The 21,333-nt window shown below is 37.2% G+C and overlaps 1 protein-coding gene across 9 annotated transcripts in view; it reads left to right on the top strand.

The window, feature by feature from the left end:
• SHLD2 (shieldin complex subunit 2) overlaps positions 1-21,333 on the top strand; it is a 57,679-nt gene that overhangs the window by 16,301 nt on the left and 20,045 nt on the right. For all 9 annotated transcript variants that reach the window (XR_015706470.1, XR_015706471.1, XR_015706472.1 and 6 more), the window contains exons 3-9: positions 5,979-6,088; positions 6,693-6,861; positions 7,831-10,181; positions 13,569-13,676; positions 15,084-15,278; positions 17,681-17,815; positions 20,656-20,862. Coding sequence is in view for 4 of the 9 variants with exons in the window: in XM_087765589.1 (XP_087621715.1) it covers positions 8,660-10,181; positions 13,569-13,676; positions 15,084-15,278; positions 17,681-17,815; positions 20,656-20,862 (2,167 nt within the window). In the remaining 5 variants the exon portion in view is untranslated. The remainder of the gene's footprint in view (positions 1-5,978; positions 6,089-6,692; positions 6,862-7,830; positions 10,182-13,568; positions 13,677-15,083; positions 15,279-17,680; positions 17,816-20,655; positions 20,863-21,333) is intronic.

A 21,333-nucleotide genomic window follows, 5' to 3' on the forward strand; every position in this document is an offset into this window, starting at 1 on the left:
ACAAAAATCAGTTTAGGAAAACAGAAAAGACTTTTACAAGAAAAAAATAAAAGCTGATGCTAGCTTGATATTTTGGGTTTTTTATCATCTGATCCTAATAAATCAAATCTACAGGCAGTTAATCTGATGGAAATAGGGCTATTATGATGATGTTTCTTTGACCAGTTGCCTCACTTTTATCTTAGGTTTTGTATTGTTTTATCAGCCTCAGTTTATCAGGAGGTTTAAGTCCTAAAATAGATTGTTTTCATTGGTAATGGTACCTGTGGATAGTTTTCTGCAGACTTAACCTATTTTCTAAAAAAAAGCGGTGATGATGTCATTCTAATATTGTGAGTTTTTTGAAGATGCTGAAATATCTGGAAGAATATTTTTCTATATAGCAGTTCAGTTTAAATAGTTCTCAAAAATAAGGGTTTGGGGAATGAGTGTTCTTCAACAGAACATGCACAGCACTTGTGTGTATCTTTGACCTTTTACCTTTATCTTTCTTTCCTACTCAAAAGGTCACTGTTCTTCAGAACTTTTAACTTCTTTTGTTTGTAACAGCCACTGTATGTTCATATCTCCTTAATTATATGTTTTTATGTATTGCAAAACAAAAATCAATAAATAGCCTTTACTTAAAAGGAGATCTCGCAAGGCACGAAGGCAGTGAGGAAAGAATTACCAAGTTAATCACAAAAGCCTACTACCTTTACTCCAATTTTCAAACACAATGAAGACCATCTCAGTGGCTGAATTGAAAATGTATTATTAGTGTTCAGATTTTCGCATTATTTGGTTCCAAAAAATAATTCTTTTAAAGTAAAATAGCTGATGCAACTGCTGAGTAGATGCCTCCACATGATCCAAGCTTATATTTACAGAAGAAATGTCTTTATTTCAGATCAAGGAAAATATTTTCCTTTTAGAGCACAACTTTAGAAACCACAGGCCTTGCTCCTGTAGGCAAGTAGGTACACATTAAATGTTAGCAATGCCATTTGATTGCTTGCCTTAGTTATTTTAATAGTTCAGTAACAGTTATAAACAACAACTTGATGTTTCTAGCCTTTTATTCAGTATTCTGATTTAACTTTTGGAAAAGTGTCAGACTGTATGGAACTTCTCAAAACACTGATTTTGGTTTCAATTATCGATCTCCCTGCTTCTGCTGCAGGAGTATTTAGGAAGGTTTCTATCGCAATGCCTAAATCATAGGTGTTTCATATTCAAAAAAGCATTTTGTTACTGAAAGCACTGCAGATAAGGAAAAAAGCTTGGATGCGTGGTTTGTTTTTTTTATGGCTATATATTGCCAAGTACAGCTTTTATGTATTTGTAAACCAGCTGTACCTGTCTTGAGGCCAAATGATATTGTAGTCCTCTCGTAATAGCCGGTGATGAGAACTAAATACTGAATGGATTAGTATTGCTGCTCTTTAATATAAACAATAAGTACTAAAAGAAATCACTTTATTGTCAATAATAATCTATATTCAGATAGCATTTAGAGGTAACTGTATACCAATTATTACAGGTACTGCTGCAGGCAAATGAAGGCTTGTGATTTTCATAAATCTAGATATTGACTAGCAGGATTCTTGATATACCACTGTGTTTGGTCAGCAGCTGCCTCTGTGCACAGTATTCCAGAAACATTACTTTATTATGTAAGCCAAATAACCACCTTGGAGTAAAATTAGTTTTGGTTAAACAGGTCAGTTATAGGACTACAGTCTTTGCCTGAAACCTTATATTAAAATTTAGACGAAAGGTATTTGGTGATTGTTACCAACACCAAACAAAGGATGACAAAAATAAGATCTGTAATTACCACCTCCTATCCATTTTCCCAGTTGCCCGTATGTATGTGTACTTTCTCCCACATGCATGTTCTCTTGACTTCTTGTTAGGTCCCACTAGCCTAGTCTAAAGCAATCCACTTAAATCTCCTTCAGCTGCCATTCACTTACAGGTATAATCTTCTTTTAAGCCCATATGATACATCCCTCACTCTGATGTAGAGTATAAGATTGCTTCAACTACGAGTTGCTTAGCTTGATTTCTTCTGGCAGTTTTTATTTTCCATTGGGTTCCTCTTAATACATATATATATTTGGACCAAGCTTCTTATTGATCTGGTGGATAGGTGCTGTTGCTGGTATATTGATTCACTTGCAGTGCCAGCGTAAGTTGTCGGCATAAAGATCACCCTTCTCTTTTCTTGCACAAGTTGCAAGCAAACATGTAACGTGTTCATCGCTTCATCCCAGAGTTGTTTTGGATTGTACGTGTGTGAAACTGTTACTACACTGCTTGCTGTTTCTTCAGTTTTTCAAGGTTATTGTACAGCTAGAGTACCTGGCTTTTAAAAAGGCAAAAGTTGAATTTGGGAGGAAGATCTGAGCAGCATGGTAAAAGTGCCAGAAAGTTTCCTGTGATGTAATCAGAATTCTGCATCTAGAGGTTTATTTCTATTTTTCATTTGGTTGGCAAGCGTCTTAGTAGATTTTCTACTCTACCATAATATGGAATGAACTGTCGTAAAAAAAACCCAACCAAAAAACCCTACAGCTTGAATTGAACTGAAAGTAAACACTCTGAAGATGGCTAATAATAACGCAGTTTCTTCTGTTGTAAGCTCAGTGAAACAGTCCTTTAATTTTGTTTATGCTACAGGTAGGAGAAGTGTAAAATCAAGCATGCAAATGAGGGAGGGGAAAGCTCACAGTAGAAGTTAAAATTTAGAATTTAGAGACTATCCTACCCCATGTATTTGATATCTACAGCGCCAGCTTTTCAGCAGGTAAAGGACCATATAATTGCTTTTGCATATTGTAGGAATCAAGTTATTAACTACTTACAGGTTAGGATGTTCATCATCAAGCTGTACCAAATTAAAGCTGCAAGTTAAAAGAATATACTGGTTTTACCCTAAAAAAAATTCGGTGTCGGGGATGTATGAGAATTCCAGAAGTGGAAAAGAAGTTACACTTTTGCATTATATTGCTCTAGCCCTTTGTCTTCTGATGCATCGCTGTCTGTTATTTCTGTAATTTTATGTATAGCTTGAAGCTGTAGTGTGTAACAGACATGAAGAAACTGTTACCCAGAGGTAGAATTAGTGTGGTTTACTTTCAGTGTACAGGGCTTAAGTAAAGACTTGATTGAAATTGTATTTGGATGTAACTTTTAAAAACAGGGATTTAGGCATCGGACTACCATTAGTATTCAGGAGTGATAGGAAGCTGAAGCTGTGTCACCCTCTTTAAATTACCTGGGCCTAATGTTTAAGTGATTATCATGGTGAGTGAATACTCTTAATGAATAGTGAAATATGGAATCATAGAATAGTTTGGGTTGTGAAGGGACCTTTAAAGGTCGTCTAGTCCAACCCTGCCTGCAATGAGCAGGGACATCGTCAACTAGATCAGGTTGCTCAGGGCCCTGTCCAACCTGACCTTGAATGTTTCCAGGGATGCGGCATCTACCACCACTCTGGGCAACCTGTGCCAGTGTTTCACCACCCACATTGTAAAAAATGTCTTCCTTATATCTAGTCTGAAACTACCCTCTTTTAGTTTAAAATCACTACCCCTTGTCCTGTTGCAACAGGCCCTGCTAAAAAGTTTGTCCCGTCTTTCTTATAAGGCCCTTTTAAGTACTGGAAGGCTGCAATAAGATCTCCCCGGAGCTGCCTCTTCTCCAGGCTGAGCAACCCCAACTCTCTCAGCCTTTCCTCATAGGAGAGGTGTTCCAGCCCTCTGGTCATTTTTGTGTGTAAAAAAGTAATTGATACTTCTAAGGTATTTAAAGGGTAATTTAAGGCCATGTGTGTAGCATCACACAATGTTCCTGGAGTATTTAACTATTGGAAGAGGACTTTTAAAGCTATTTTAAATTTTTTCCTATGTGTAACAAATCACTAGAGAATAACGAACTGTTAATGACATAGTTGTTCATTTTAAAAACCTTTAAATTTAGAATTCCTGTCTTACTGTTTAGGTCAGGGGAAATACACTATGCACCATAATGTCTTTCTTGTAATAGGTATATTAAACTTTAGTTGCAGTGTCTTGCCAATGTAAAACTTGCTGATGTAGTTACTGTTTTTAATAGATCATTGACCCGTCAATCAGACTCTGACCATTTCAGAGATAAAAAGCTAGGCTTTCATTGGCTATTATGAATAGAGCACCTTTCCACAATTTAAGAAATGGTGTAATAATTAACAGGTATAATGGATATGTGCGTTCAGGTTTCAGTTATATCTTTATGAGCTTTAGCTCCTGTTATCTTCAGTGTAGTTAACCCCCTGTCTACCCACAGATAGTTTAACTACAGTATAAAATTGGATTTGTTTTGTGGCAGTGGCATTTTGCTAATATGATAGGTTTTGTGCTCATTTTTTAAGGTCTGTAATAAGAGCTGTTCTTTCAGACTTTTTCTTTACAACAAGGGGTAGAACTTCACTAACAACTCATTAAATAAGTAATAATACTGTTCTAAAGAAGCATAGCAAAGATTCTTTAAACAATTTTGCATACAGAGAATTTACCCAAACTTTAGTTTTCTTTTGATTTACAGACTTAAATGATTAAAGTACTTATGATTCCTGGTACTGGAATTTGGTTTCTTTGACCTAAAGAGTTGCTCAGAAATTGCCAAATCAGATAATTTGATAGTGGACTCGTTAGGTGAACCAAGAAGTAGGCAGAGGTCACTTACCACTCCAAAGCTCTAAATATCTTAAGAAAAATCAAAATTTTAGGTTTTGAAAATATAAATGATATTTTAGTTGCAAAAATTCATTACATAAGATCAAGATGCAATTGCTTTGAAATAATATACTTGCACTGCAAAATATGAATCAGGAAAGAAAATCCAAGGTTTAGAGAAGTTACAGAAATGGAAGGTTAAGGAAAACTTTTTGAATTTATGTATAACTTTTATTAATTTTTAAACATGACAAAAAACAAAAGATAAAATACTACATAACTGGAAGTTTACCAAGGTATAGAAGTTATTTTTATTTTGAAAAGTGTTCTCCTATTAAAGTATTGCCGGCATCTTAATTAATGCTGTTAATCTGATTTCACCTGTTTCAGATGTGCTCTTATATTTATTCAGAACACATTTGTATAGCAGCTCACATGTTTAGTAAACTCATTTTTGTACTAGGAGTTGTCCCTATATGTATACAGTAGCAGATCTTGTGGCCTATGCATTTCTGATCCAAGAGTGGCTTACACTGAGACTCTGGAAGGCAATATTCCCTGTTCTTAACCTCATCCTCATAAACCTTCCAGTTATTTGTTCCTTTATTTTTAATAGTCTGTTCTTTCATTAATCACCTCATGCTGCAATGTACCCTTACTTCCTTAACCGGAAATATATATAACTATTTTTTTGCTATATTCTAATCCTTACACACATAGTACTTAATATTGTAGTGCAAGTAAAACTACCTAAAGCAAACCACAAAACTAACTAATCCATAACAAATGAAAATCATTAAACATAATTCTGCTATAATCTTTATCTTTCAATTTCTTTTTTTCCCTTATTTAAATCTAAAACCAAAACTCTTTTTTTGCCATAAGGATCTTATCCTAATGCAAGAAGAATTAATCCAGTTGAATCTCAAGGGTAAAAGTAAAAACAGTAAATAGATTTTATGAAGACCACAAGTATGCCAAGATAATTGTCTAACTCAGACTCTGCATAAAGAGTTTGCATGTATATATATACTGAGAAGAAAGTTTGGGGCTATTGGGATGCATTTAGATTTACATTTTGTTGTCATAGATTAGTAAAGCTTTTCATTAAAAATAATATAGGAGTGCTTGGGAATTAAAAACAAAGTCAATGTTTTTAATGCCAGGAGTAGACAGAATTACAGACAAAAAAACCCCATGCTTGAATATGATTCTTCAGTGATATTTTTCCTTCAAGTGTTAACTGATTAATTCATTGTTCAACCCTGATTATAGGAAGAATACATTTGAAACACAATATGGGATATCCTGGAAGTAGAGTGAAATACAACTGCATTTCTAGGATCTTAAGCTTACTTTTATACTGAACTTCAAGTATGGAAAAGGTATGTTTAGCCTATGAAATACATAGTTATCTAAAAGCTTTCCTTTGTTACTGTTTTCTGGTTTTAACCTATAAAGTGCAAAAATTTGCTCTAGTACAGTGTGTGAAGCCCTGCATTATATTTACATGAAGTAGTCTAGGACACTTGACAGTTTGGTTTTTGGTTTTTGTTTTTTTTTTTTTAATTTTGATTTTGAGTACTTTACAATATGGCATCTTAAGCACCAACTTTTCTAAGAATATAAAATCTCTGAAAGGTCTTGCAACTCCAGGTTGTAAGCTGGGCTCTAAACATACTGTTCTAATGATCTCATCTATTTAGCCACCAAATCACCCTTCCAGTGTCCTCAGAACTCATCAAGAACTGAAGTATTCAATGGGCTTATTTACAGTGTAGTTGAATCTCAGTTTTCCCTTATAAGAAAACTTAGAAGAACTGTTTGTTGTAAACTTACTCTGAGGGTATAGAAAGCAGGTAAGAAAATTATTTTGTCCTGAACATATTTTAGTTCACTTAAATTAAGATTTCTCTCTCCCTGAGACTTGATGCACAAATGCTTCAGAATTTTTGCAGAATTAGGAAAAGCCTCTGAAATCTCTTCCAGGTTAAAGACATGTAACAAGACAGTAAGATTGGAATAAGACAGTATCCTATACCTGTGACAAGTCTGTATTCAGCCCTTGTAGAAGAAGATAAAGATCGACGTGAAAGAGCTGCTCACTGTACCAAAGCCCAGTTTGGAAATGACTGATTATTTCATTAGTCTCTGCATGGTATGCAAGTTCTTTACAAATGGCATGGACTTGTGTCAGAATTCTGCTGTTCAACCTCTTTTGTACTATAGCACATATGTGGAAGAAATCTTTTGTAATTCATTTGAACCTGTTATTCACTTGAACCTCTTTATTAAGAAACCTTTATATTGTTATACTATAGAGTACCTAATTAAGAAAGCTACTCATCTGTAATGGCTGTAACCAAGGTAATAACAGATGACAAAAGCTACCAGTAGATTTATACATTTTCAAATGGAAGAAATTATTTAATCTCATCAGTTGGGTTACCCTTCTAACGTTAATTTGAAGTAGCGGTAACATTTTCTATTTGTCATAGGGGATCTGTTAGTGAAGCTGTTCTTACATCATGTATTGGGCAGCCTTTTATCTGTAAAACTTATTTTTAACACCACTTCTTTAGGGATTCAACCTTACTATCGCTTTGCTTTGTCTTTCCCTTCTTGCCTGATGCATTATTTTAGTGTCGAACTGTAAATTCTGTCTTTTTGGTTCTTTGTATATTACCATTCTTTAATTATATAACTTAAAACTTCCACAAGTATGGGAATTGTCCTTTAAAGGTTGCATTATTATGAGCCTAAACTTAAATGTACAACTGCAGAAGATTGGATACCCTGATCTTTTAAGTATTATTCATTTTGCAATGAGCATAAAACTGAGCGGTACCAGTTCCTGTGTTTTGTAGCTTCTTTGTATTATGACATGATATATCTAATTTTAGTGGTTGTATATTGTTTTTCCAGTTACACCTATAACATACCAGAGATCAGTGTTCCAGGATGTTTATAGTTTTTTCCATGTTACTATGAGTTTTATGAATGTGCAGATTTATCGACCCCTAGTGGGTTGTTAGGAAAACAGCTGTTAATTTAGTAAGTGCTAATGAAAAATTTAAATATTTTTCAATGCTGTATTTGTTTCAGTGCTCTTTTTTTCTGTTTGCAGCTGGATTAGCTCCTGAGTTTCATTTCTGGTGTTCTGTTTCCTACCTCTGCAGAATTGCCTGTTGCAGCAACTTCTATTAACAACATTCCCAAAACGTGTAGCTAGGTGTCTGCATTTTAATGAACACTTGTAGCTGTAGCTGAGTATTTTAAAAGTACAGTATAGCATAAATTTAGAAAAATAAAGGGTCTTTTGTGCTGTGTAAGGTGGGCTTATTTTTAATAAGCTAGGAAAAAGCTAGTAACTTCTTCATTAGTATGATACTATATAAATGAATTTTTCTAGCAAACTTTTAAACTAATTTTAAATAGCTCTAGTATTTTGAATCATTTAGTTGAAATTTTAATTTTCTGGGAGGTGAAATTATCTCCTGACCATGCTGTGAAAGTTTCTTACAGGCATTTTTTTCACATTAATTAAAATGAAGTGCTGAATAGTGAATTCACATTTGACTGTTTAATTAGCAATAATAAATGAAGATAAGTCTGCTCAATAATTAAACTTAAATTGAACTTCACTATAATTCTGCATCTGCTACATGTTTCCAAGTATCAGAATCAGAAATTAAGCCCTACTGTAAATAATTTATTTTTCTGTGCAAGTTTGACACAATAACTTCCACTTTTTATTTTGTACATTTAATTTTATAGGCTTTAAGTAGTAAAGTGGTGGTTTTACCAGTTAAATTATGAAACACTTCTTTGAACTTTAGGTATTTTTAAATTGTTAAGAAAAGACCAAATATAATTTTTGGCATTTACTAATATTTAGTGTTGTGTTTATTGCATAAACCATATTGTTTAAAGTCAAGCTTACACAGCAATCAAAAATGTCAAAAAGACCTCAAATTCATATTTTTGTGGGAGCACCCAGTATTCCAAGCCCACTGGAGGTGGTAGAGCAAAGTAGTTCAGCACCTGCTGCTGAAAAATGGAGAGAACTCCGCTGTTCATGTGATATACATAGCCTTTTTTCTGAGAAAATCAAAGGTGCTGACCAAGTAGTGTTTCAGGCAGAAAGCTCTATAGTCACAGCAGTTCCTACAAATGATGGCAGCTCTCAGCAGTCTAAACAGGGGAGATTAATGGTAGCAAAAGAATATTTGACATCTCTTGTACCTGTGGCAGTAACTTGTACCACCACACCTAAAAAGACTGAAAGTTTAATTTATTCTGATTGTCAAATATCGAAAGATCGATGCACGCATGCAAATGTAAATCAGGCTGCAGATCAACACCTTCCTCAAAAATGTGTGGCATCAGCTGGACAGGATAAACAATCACATGGCTGTTGTTCAGACCTCCCTGAAAGAAAAGCCAGTCATTTAGAAGTTAACAGCTCTGACATTTCTGATTTGGTTGCCAGTACTAAGCAGATTAGCATACATTTAAAGTCTGTGGGACAAGTTGTTCGATCAGGTCATAGAAGTGATCACCATGAACATCTAAGTAAATATCTGGATATGTTTTTCCCCCAAAATCAAGAGTCAAAACCGAAAGGAGAACCAGGTGATTGTTCAGACCTTGCAGTGTCAACTGATACTGAATTTCGTAGTATAATGACTTCAAGTCAGATGGCTGTTTTTGCACAGAATCAGAACGAGATGCAGAAAAGAATCATAAAACTATCGGAAACAGAAGTGGGCAAAAAAAAGGAAGAAAGGCAATATGATCACTTCCAACTTGATTCTTATGTTGGAACATGTCTTAATGTGGCTGAAAATGAATATAAGGAAGAGTATACAAGTTCCCTTGAACTTTTCAGTTCTGAGGGTGATGGGAAAAATGTTTGCTTTGAAGCTACAAAGCAAGAAGGAAATGCTCAGGAAGACACAGAGAAGTCTCAAGAACTCAATGTTCCTGCTGAGCAATTTGTAAATGAAATCCATATTGAACCATTGAGCTCAGGAATATTGTGCTCTCAAGTAGACAGTTCTCAGAAGAGCTCTTCTAAAAGAGCCCGCAATTGTGAAGATTCCTTTCATATTTTTCACTCAGCATTTAAAAGACAGCTGAAATCAAAGAGAGCTAAACTGAATTTTTCTCCAGCTGGTCCTGGGATGAGAGTGGATCAAGAGAGGATGGCAGAGTTCAAGAAACTTCAAAAGAAACTGTCGCCACTTAAGAACTGCTGCTGCAAAAATGAAAAGTACAATGTTTTAGTCACAATAGTACATCCTTGTCATATCAAAGAAATACGGGTGAAGACTAGACCAAAATCTTCATGTAACGTTCCTGTAGCAACAATTGTAGTTATTGACCAGTCAGAAATTGAGAGGAAGGTGGTGCTGTGGCGTGGTGCTGCATTTTGGTCACTCACTGTGTTTCCTGGGGATATTGTACTGCTCACAGGTGAGAATTCCTTTATTTGCCTTTTTAAAATGTGGATCTTTAAAATGCCTGTTTAAAGTAGAACATTATGTAACCAGTAATTTGGAACTATGGCTAAGCATTTTTAAGTCTTTCTTACATCGTTCAACATCACTTTGAATTCTCAGTCCTCCTGCTGGTGGTACATCGACTGTCCCATGGAAGTTTGCCTGTCTCTTATGCATAGTCTTTGGTCTGAGGCACAGCAGTGCATTGGCATTACAGCAGTGCCATAGGTACAGCTGTATTCGGTAACCTGTCTGTGTTTTAAAACGGTTGTTCCTGAAAGGTAAAAGTGCTGTTACAAACCAGATGTACTAGTTATTTGATTTATAGACATTTTTGTAGTTCTCTGCTGTTGGACCAGCAGATGGACTGGAAAATTGTGATATGTTCAGTCTCAGGAGGAGAAACACTCTTCCTCCTAGGAAGGACTTTGTAGCTTAGCCCTAGCATCTTGAGGTGGATAGTGTTGTGAATTAGTAACTGATACAGACTGCAGAAATATAAAATGCTGTTTGCAGTTCACTTTCTTCATAGCATGTCAGCTAATAAAAAAGATTCCTCCTGAGAAATCCTTTGTACCGTTTAATACTTAATAGGAGCAAAACCTTCCCTCTTTAAGAGAACACGTCATGTAAGAGAATGCAGTACAATAAAAGCAATATTGCACCTAATTTAGGGCTGGAGTTGACCAGAATTTGATAGTGATCTCGCCATTTAGGTTTTGCAATATGCAAAAAATAACACAATATAAAATGGCTTGAATACTTCTACAGTTTAAGATACCCATTTCTCTTTAAGAGTTCTTTTAAATGCCTATAGGTAGGTGCAAAGGTAGATATTTTAAAGAGATGGAAGACAAGATTGAAGATATTGGGAGGCAGTCCTGAAGGGCAAAGGAGTCCAGGAAGGCTGGATGTTATTCAAGAAGGGAGTCTTAAAGGCGCAGGAGCAGGCCGTCCCCATGTGCCATAAGGCGAGCAGGTGGGGGAGAAGACTGGCCTGGCTGAACAGAGAGCTTTGGCTGGAACTCGGGGAAAAAAAAGGAGCTTACCACCTTTGGAAGAAGGGGCAGGCCACTCAGGACTACAAGGATGTTGTGAGGTTATGCAGGGAGAAGATTAGAAAGGTGAAGGCCTAGCTAGAACTTAAACTGGCCACCGCAGTTAAAGATAAGAAAAAATGTTTTTACAAATATATCAGCAGCAAAAGGAGGGCCAGGGAGAATCTCACTCCTTTGTTGGTTGCAGAGGGGGACATTGCCACAAAGGATGAGAAGAAGGCTGAGGTACTTAATGCCTTCTTTGCCTCAGTCTTTAATAGTCGGACTGGTCATCCTCGGGGTTTTCAGGCCCCTGAGCTGGGAGGTGGAGATAGGATGCAGAGTGAAGTCCCAGTTGTCGAAGAGGTGGCAGTCACTGATCTGCTCCTCCACCTGGATGCCCACAAGTCTATGGGGCCAGATGGGATCCACCCAAGGATACTGAGGGAGCTGGCAGAGGAGCTTGCCAAGCCGCTCTCCATCATTTATCAGCAGTCCTGGTCAACCAGGGAGGTCCCAAATGACTGGAAGTTAGCAAATGTGACGCTCCTCTACAAGAAGGGTCAGAAGGAGGATCCGGGGAACTACAGGCCTGTCAGCCTGACCTCGGTGCCGGGGAAGGTCATGGAGCAGAACATCTTGAGTGCCATTATGTGGCATGTGCGGGACAGCCGGGGGATCAGGCTCAGCCAGTATGGGTTTATGAAAGGGAGGTCCTGCTTCACTAACCTGGTCTTCTTCTATGACAAGGTGACCTGCTTAGTGGATGAGGGGAAGGCTGTGGATGTTGTCTACTTGGACTTCAGTAAGGCTTTTGACACTGTCTCCCACAGCATTCTTCTGGAGAAGCTGGCTGCTCAGGGCTTGGATAAGTGCACTCTGCGCTGGGTTAAAAACTGGCTGGACAGTCGAGCCCAGAGAGTGGTGGTAAATGGAGTCAAATCCAGTTGGTGGCTGGTCACAAGTGGTGTTCCCCAGGGCTCGGTGTTGGGGCCGGTTCTATTCAATATTTTTATCGATGATCTGGATGAGGGGATTGAGTGCACCCTCAGTAAGTTTGCAGACAACACTAAGTTGGGTGGAAGTGTTGATCTGGAGGAGGGTAGGAAGGCCCTGCAGAGGGACCTGGACAGGCCATATCATTGGGCCAGGGCCAACTGTATGAGGTTCAACAAGGCTCAGTGCCGGGTCCTGCACTTGGGTCACAACAGCCCCATGCACCGCTAGAGGCTGGGGGAGGAGTGGCTGGAGAGCTGCCTGGCAGAAAAGGACTTGGGGGGTGTTGGTCGACAGCTGCCTGAACATGAGCCAGCAGTGTGCTCAGGTGGCCAAGAGGGCCAATGGCATCCTGGCCTGTATCAAGAATAGTGTGGCCAGCAGGACCAGGGAGGTGATAGTGCCCCTGTACTTGGCACTGGTGAGGCCACACCTCGAGTACTGTGTTCAGTTTTGGGCCCCTCACTCCAAGAAGGACATTGAGGTGCTGGAGGGTGTCCAAAGAAGGGCAATGAAGTTGGTGAAGGGTCTGGAGCACAAGTCTTATGAGGAGCGGCTGAGGGAACTGAGGTTGTTTAGCCTGGAGAAGAGGAGGCTGAGAGGAGACCTTATTGCGCTCTACAGCTACCTGAAAGGAGGGTGTAGTGGGGTGGGGGTTGGTCTCTTCTTCCTAGTAACAAGCGATAGGACAAGAGGAAACAGCCTCAAGCTGCGCCAGGGGAAGTTTAGGTTGGATATGAGGAAAAACTTCTTCACCGAAAGGGTAGTCAGGCATTGGAACAGGCTGCCCAGGGAAGTGGTTGAGTCTCCGTCCCTGGAGGTATTTAAAAGAAGGGCAGACGTGGTGCTTGAGGATGTGGTTTAGTGGTGGACTTGGCAGTGCTAGGTTAACGGTTGGACTCGATGATCTTAAGGGTCTTTTCCAACCTTAACGATTCTATGATTCTATAAGCTGGACTTTTTCTTTTCTTAGACATTCTTATTTCAAAATACATCAGAAGTGTTTCTGGTTAAGCCTAGTACTTTACTACTCATTCTGAAATGTTGCACAATAATAATTTACCCAATACAGTCACCCACTTCACTGATACAGTACCTGCTATGAGGCTATTGAATATTTTATATGAATTGAAGAATTACATCAAACGACTGAGAAAATTTGATTAGCTCATTGTAAATGGTGTTGGTAGATTTAAAAAAAAAAAATCACTTTGTTTCCAAGTGATGTCTTTCATACCTATATGTATGATGGTTCTATAGTCAAGAAAAGTATGATACACTTCAATATCATTGATACATGAGTTGATAAGGTTGCTTTTTTCTTGCAGATATAATAATGTATGAGAATCTTTGGTGTGGAGAAATCATGCTGCAATCTACATTTACCAGTCAGTTACTGAATCTGGGGAACTGCTCAGCTCTCAATCCAGAAGAATGTAAGATTATAGTGCAAAAGCTTCCACAAAAAAATCATAGTAAAATAGCTATTTGAAGTACTCCCGTTTGTTGGCAATGGCTCATACACAGGATGAAATGGAAATGTGAGCAGCTGAGAGGTACAAAACACTATAGGAGGGTATGACAGGAACACCTGTGAACAAGATGTGGACATGATGACATCAGATAGGCATGTGGAGTTTATGGTAGAGTTGGGTGGTGGTGTGGTTTAACCCCAGCTGGCAACTAAGCACCACACAGCTGCTTGCTCTCCCCCCTGGTGGGATGGGGGAGAAAATCAGAAGGGCAAAAGAGAGAAAACTCATGGGTTGAGATAAAGACAGTTTAATGATTGAAATAAAATAATAATAATAATAATAAATTGTAATGAAAAAGAAAACAACAGAAAGAGAAACAAAACCCAGGAAAAGCAAGCAATGCAACTGCTTACCACCTGCCAACCGACACACAGCCAGTCCCTGAGCAGTGATCACTGCCCCGCAGGCCAACTCCCCCCAGTTTACATACTGAGCATGACATCATATGGTATGGAATATCTGTTTGGCCAGTTTGGGTCAGCTGTCCTGGCTATGGTCCCTCTCAGCTTCTTGTGCACCTCCTCGCTGACAGAGCATGGGAAGTTGAAAAGTCCTTGACTTAGTATAAGTGCTGCTTAGCAACAACTAAAACATCAGTGTGTCATCACATTATTCTCATGCTAAATCCAAAACACAGCACTATACCAGGTACTAGGAAGAAAATTAACTATTCCAGCTGAAACCAGGACAGGTGGTTACCATGCAAAACTCTGAAAAACTGAATTCTTTGAGCTTAGTTTAAGAAACAGCAATTAGCCAAGGACTCAACCATAAGATGTCTGAGATTTCTTGAGGATTAAATTTTTTGCAAAAATTTTAGAGGCTTAAAGAGTAAGTGGATACATTCAGGGAAAGTAATTCATTGCAGGCTGTTAAGCGTGAAGTCTTTAAAGATACCTGAGCCATGGTGGGTTGGAGACTAAGGGGAAAATACAGTGGAAGTATCACCATGAACTTGCATTGTTCTTACTGTCTTCCTGATGTCCATTATTGCCAGCTATTTAAGGCAGGTTCTGGGGTAAATGATCGAGAACAACTGTTCTTGCCAAGCTATGATACAAGATTTCTTTCCCATTTTTGGTGTAATTTAAAATATTGTACTTAGCTTAACTTTGGGATGTTATCAAGAGGAGGCAGATGAAGTACAGTTTCATTTTGGATCAAGAGTTACACATCTCAAGAATTTCTTGCCTTAGTATTATTGTGAAATGGTTTTGGTTTTGTCAGTGTAAATATGTACCAACTGATAAATGTTATACTTCTAAGCCTAAAAAAAGGGTGTCCCTTTAACTTTGTTTTCTCATAAAGTTTATCCTATAGTGGATGGTGGTGTTCTCCATGGTTTATTGGCATACATATCATCAGAATTTCCACACTTTGGAGAGATTCCACGAAGACAGGTTCAGAGACTGGATAGTGTTCAGTATATGCCGCTAGACCAGCTCCAGCCAAATACATTGGTTCACTCAATCTTGAAAATTATCAACATTGCCGTATTAACAGGTAAGTTCAGGTGCTAGACTTCAACTTCCAGAACTTCAACAATAGGTGGAACTTAAATAGTAATTTTGCAAGGCAATTCTGGTTGTTTCCCATTCCATACACTGGTGTTTGACATTGGAGTCACAAGTAAAACCTTTGTAATGGTCCACTCATGGGGGGGCACAGTAGTTAGAGAAATGGAGCTAGAGACGGGAAAGAAATAATGACTGTAGTCAGCTGCTGAAAGGAGGTTACTGCACACTAGCGCTGATCAATAGCATACACATCTGTGAGAGAAGCACTCAGGGAGCAGGCACTGGTAATCAGTGTTCCTACTCACTGAGGGATTGGTGTGTTTTCACTAAGAACGAGCACTCGCCACGGACTGTAGTTACTAATGTATTGACTTGTCAATGAGATGGCTTGAGCATCTCCACAGCTCCAAATAGTGTGGTGCCTGGTCTTCAATAAGATGGAGGATTGAAGAGAGATGCAGGTACAAAGCATAGAGTTGGGCAGTGGAATGGCAGCAGGAATATCTTAGATATGAGGAATGTGGGCTCGAAATCCTTTTCAGGGAAGATAGGTGTGTATAGCAGGAATGCTGAAAAGAGGGAGATATGGCAGTTCTGGTGGAGGAACATAAATATGTTTTTTAATGGCTCTTGAAATTTGAGAGGTACATTCTTGCTGTAGACCACTGCTTGAGGAAGGGGGCTGGTTTATGAAAATGTCACGTGGGACAGTCAAGCTTTACTAATTCAAAGCTCACCTGCCAACTACCTTCCATGTAAGCATCCTGTCATTAAAGGAAAATTTGGTTGCACTATAAATCATGTGTTTTTCAGAATGAAATAAGTTATTGATTATTTTAATCTACTGTTTTAGGATTTGCTTGCCTTTCTTACTTTATAATGGAACTGTGTTGCTCTTTTCTAATATCTTATTTGGAACATCTCTTGTTTATTTTTTTCTACTTAAAATAAATTTTTAAAGCTAAGTATTCATGTTTTTTTAAATACATGCAATATTTCTTTATAATAATCCTTACTTGTGTGCCTTTTTGTACAAGTTCTTTTTGATTTTCAACACTGGAAAATGCACAGTGCGAAACTACTAAGATGTCTTGCTGCGATACTCCTGTTTCTTCCACGTAGGCACAACAGAGAATGACCTCATTAATATAATTTGTTTTCGAAATCTGAGTTTCCTGTATATTTTTATTGTAAAGACTCTTCTCCGTCAAAGAATCATGGTCAACAGTCCATGTACTGATTTTTTGAGTTTATTCTTCTGTCACATATTTCTTTTCTTCTAATAGTGACTGCAGTTATTTCAGGATTCCTTTTGCTGAAGCAATTTTCTATGTTAAAATTCATAATTTGTTTCTGTTTCTTAATAATCAGGCCTTACAGCTGCTTCCTAGCATCTTCTCCACCTTCTGGAATGAAAAAACCCAAATTATCTTGGGGGCATTCTCAGTATTTCATGCAGTGTCTTGCTGTGTTTTTTAACATGCTTTGGGCAGTTAAAGACAACTGTTCCCACCTGGAAAAGGAGTCTTCCTCTCTTTTTTCCTGCATAACTGTTCTGATTATCTTTTCTTTACAGTACCACTGTTTCTCAGTGCTTGTCTTCAAGCTTTGCACATAAATTTGATCATATTGCACTATCATCTTGTATTAGTGCTTGTATTAGTAAGATTCAGATTTTTACCCACACTGTCAATATCATGTTTATTCATTATAAATGGAAAATTTTGAAGACGAAATCTTCATAATTTATTATGGTACATAAATCTCAGAACTGTTAGATATTTAAAGCAAGATTTCTTGTTCAAAAATTATTTATGAAAAATATTGTAGTTTTAGTGTGGAACTGAAACTTACAGGCAGTATCCTGGGTAAGTGCTGTAGAGAACTTAATTGTTTCAATTTATGTGTACTGTTACTAATCCTCTTAGTGTGCTTGTACGTGACTACAGTTTTCTTTTATGTGAAAACTTCTAGAGAAATGTTTCTTTCAGTGTACTCCACAGAAGTTACAGGAACTTTAACTGCCAATTATGACAGTCTGAGAGATTGAGTACAATTTCTTTCCACTTATACCAGTCAGGATGAGTGGGAGCTGAAAGTTGCTCAGATACCTACTGTTTCAAAGGGAGGTGTTCAGTTGCTGAGTATTTAGGTGGATAAAGGTAAATTAATCTACTTTATGCATTCCTTCAAACTAGATTCATGTTGCTGAAGAAATCAGATTGCTTTCATTCTGTCCTGAAGAAATTGTAGGTATATTCTTGTTTGCTTGTAATTGTACCATAAAATGCAATAGCAGCATGGTTTCATCTTAGTATTGAGAGATGTGGGGTTTGTGTGTTTATATGCTTTTTACTGTAGAAGTCATATAATTTCAAACTTTTTCAGAATCTGTGTATAGCTACAGAGGTGGCAACCAAAGAAAAATTATTCTAACAGTAGAACAGAACAGAGATCAACACTACAGGATGGTGCTGTGGGGAGCAGGGGCTGCCTGGTGCCCTCAGCTTCAAAGGAAAAAAGGTAAAGTCCTTCTACCTATAGGTAGCTGTAAAAAGTTTTTTGTGATGCTATTAATATCTTTAAAATGCTCAGCTGGTAACATTTTCCCATTCAACCTTTAAATACTCCCCTTGGAAGGGCAACATATTTGATACCAATTTTAACATGTCTCCTCTATTTAGAACCAGTGCCATCAGCAACAGAATTTGAATGCACTCACTTAAGAAGACAGAGAAAGCATGAGTATTTAGAAACTTGAATCTAGACACAAGATGCACTGGTGCCTAGTTATGTAACTACAAAAAAAGAGAACTTGAGTGTTAATTATGTTATCAGTTTTGCTGAGTCTTCCTTATTGTTGTCTGGTTTAGCATGAATTGCTGGGGTTTTTTTTCTACTTCTGATTTTCGTTCTCTGCTTTCTACCTTACTACAGTGTCAAGCTTTATATCCTAATGGTCCTGCTATCAAGACCCGTTGTAACTGACTAAAAGCATCTCTTGCAAGAATTACATAGCCTGTGTTTTAGCAGTGACTACCAAATTTTGTTTTATTCTTGGCTGGCTTCTTTTAAAATAAGTGAAACTAGTTTTTTCTTAAGTTGATAACTTAAAAATTTGTATTTCTGGTCAATGGATACACTTGGGAAGCAAATGCCGTATTACTTGAAGCGCTGAGTATGTCTGCCTAAAAAGCCAGTTTTTGTATAGCGCAAAATAAAACCCAGAAAGGTTAAACAACCTCATAGTGAATCTTTACCTATTAAATGTAGACACTCTAAATTCTGCGAGTTCCACTTCAATTTATAAGTAATCTCTATTCCTAGAAATCATTTAACGGCAAGACCTGCCTCTTAAACTACTTGAGGAAGATAGTCCAATGTAAGCATTAACCAATTAACTTTACTACATAATACCTACATGGCTCTTATTTTTGTGCATACTTCAGTGTGAGCAGGTATATACTGTTCACTAGATGCTTAGAAATCTTACAGAATTTAGTATGCTAGAATGTTACACTTTTCAAAATATAGAATTTTTAAAATTTTTGTAGCTGCAAAAAGAAGATGGCACAGGTAATTTCTAAGACACAATAATATTCTCTGATACTTAAAGCAGAAAAGTATAAGATGTAGATCTCTAGTATTAAGTGTTTATATTTGATGTAAAGCTAGTGCCTTATTCTCCAGGTAGTGTTCTGTGCATCTAGAAGCTGGCATTTTAATGATTAAAGGATTATCTGAAATTCAAGATAAGAGTGATTTCTCAGCTGTTCAAGTACTTAATCACAGACAAACCATGAACATTTGATCCCAGTAAGATAGCCAAAAAGATAAATTCACATGATACTAAAGCATGCACAACACAACAGCTAAATGAGTGAGTTACAGGAAGAGCACAATGTCCATCCGTGCTAGGAGCCATAGATCAGCTGTGGTATGTGTTTATTAGTTGTACTAGCAGATTAGAAACCTCATAGTCTGGTAGAGGAAGTTATGAAGACTTGTAATTTTTAAATTGTCTACATACTTAAAATAAAGTGTATAAGACTATACAGTTCTAGAGCATCTAAAAATTGTTGCCAGTAAAAGCTAAATTTATTTTTCATCTCTTGCTAAAAATCAGTCCAAGTTTCCAGTATACAGTCATCAGACATTCAATTCATGCTTTATGCTGATCTGGTTTAGATTATCAAAAAGAAAGATTTGTTTCATTAAATACACTTCTGTAAACTTGATTACTTATAGTTTACTCATGTTTTGTGATCAGTTTTCTAATCAACAGGGGAATGTTGAAGATCTGAATAATAGGTTAAATTCAGGTATCAACCAAATCTTGTACCCTAGTTAGACTACGTCCTCCCATATATCCCCTCTTGCCAAGTGCCTGTTTGTTTCCTCTTGCTTAGATTTTCCCTCAGTATTGCTCTAGTGTTATTGCTTGAATCTTGCTTTGGACTGGAGCATACTCAGTTCTGGGGAGCTGCAAGATGTCTAGTCAGATATGAGGTGCATGAAACTAGACTGATCCTCAGAGGAGAAGGGGTTTTTTGGAGTATTTTACCATAAAACACTGTTTGGCAGCAGATTTTTCAGGAGCTTGCAATTTTAGCAAGTTACCACCAAAAATCAGACTAATCCAAAATAAGAAAAATACTAAAACATGCTAATAAAATGCTTATACAGACACTTGAATACATTAAATAAAAATATGTATTTTTCTAAACTTATTTCCAAAAACAATTATTTTGGCTGCAACTTTCAGCTTGAGCAAACATGGGAAAAAATAACAGCCTAAATGGTTATCAGACTTGATTAGTAGGTGAATTCTGGATTCTTATAACAAAGTGAAGGACAACCCAAAATATATTACTCTTCTGTAATCTCCATTTTCAAAGTATTTTTCTTTATTACAGAGTCAATTGGAAGATGGAAGATGACTTAATATTTTTAAATTGGAGCATTATGGAGATAGAAGATTAAAAAACAGGGACATAGTAAAGATGGAAGTTGATTAATCAACATGAAGATTTTTTTCCTCTAGACATTGCCAACTTTTCCTTCCTAGAGCTGACAAATTTCAGAACTGGTTTCTTTTTGAAAAAGTTGAGTTGTCTTGAAAGCTGAATTCAGTACAAGTGAAATGAAAGCATCATTCTGTTATGGGAGGACTCACGCAAAGTTTATAGGAAAAGGAAAGGAAAAACTCTACATGTCATCAGGCTTGAAATAAAGTTGCGAGAGCTGACCGTATGAGAATATCTTGCTGATTTGCTTCTGAACCTTGTAGGTGACCTTGGCTTTCTATAAATTAACCTGGTATAGAAAGTAAACTCTTCTGTTTGCTTTTTTTTGCTCTGTAGATCACATATGGGACTTCAAATACCTTCTCGTCCAACATAGTTCTGTCTCAGGTGACTTTGAACTGCACACAACTCCGTGGTCATCTTATGAGTGCTTGTTTGATGATGATAAAAGGGCAATTGAATTTAAAGAAAAGTTTCAGAAAAGCAAAACATCCCTCATGCAGATGACAAAGCTCTCGGCACATTTGGAGGAAAAATGCTCAGGTAAAGTTGTTATCCATAGCTCTATTATGTCTGTTGTGCAGGGCATAACTAAGCAAAATAGATGCTCTGTTGATAAAGTAATTTTTTTTTTTTTTTTTTTTTTTTTTAAGTTAGCACAATTCTGGGAGTCTGAATTTATTCTGTAGGCTGCTGGTCAGTACCCAGTCAAACTGTGAATGCAGCCTTCGTTCAGTAATCCCAGAGATGAGATAGGTGTGGTATGTGGTACCATACAAAGATAGCTTTGGAACATAGGGAGGAATGCTGCCTTTTGTTGTCCACACCAACCAGTCTAGTAATGATGTGATTAGTCACTGGAAGTTTGTTGAATAGTATTTCTGCAAAACTGGAATTCTTTAAAGCAAGAGTAAAATAGCTACTGCTATTGAAATCTTCTTACAAAAGAACAAAGAATACACTTTACACAAACAGTCACCCCTCCCAGGTAAACCTAGAAGATTGCTAAGGTTG

This window comes from Nipponia nippon, unplaced genomic scaffold, assembly GCF_047370975.1.
Source record: "Nipponia nippon isolate SJK-2023a ecotype South Korea unplaced genomic scaffold, ASM4737097v1 scaffold_3, whole genome shotgun sequence".
Lineage (NCBI taxonomy): Eukaryota > Metazoa > Chordata > Aves > Pelecaniformes > Threskiornithidae > Nipponia > Nipponia nippon.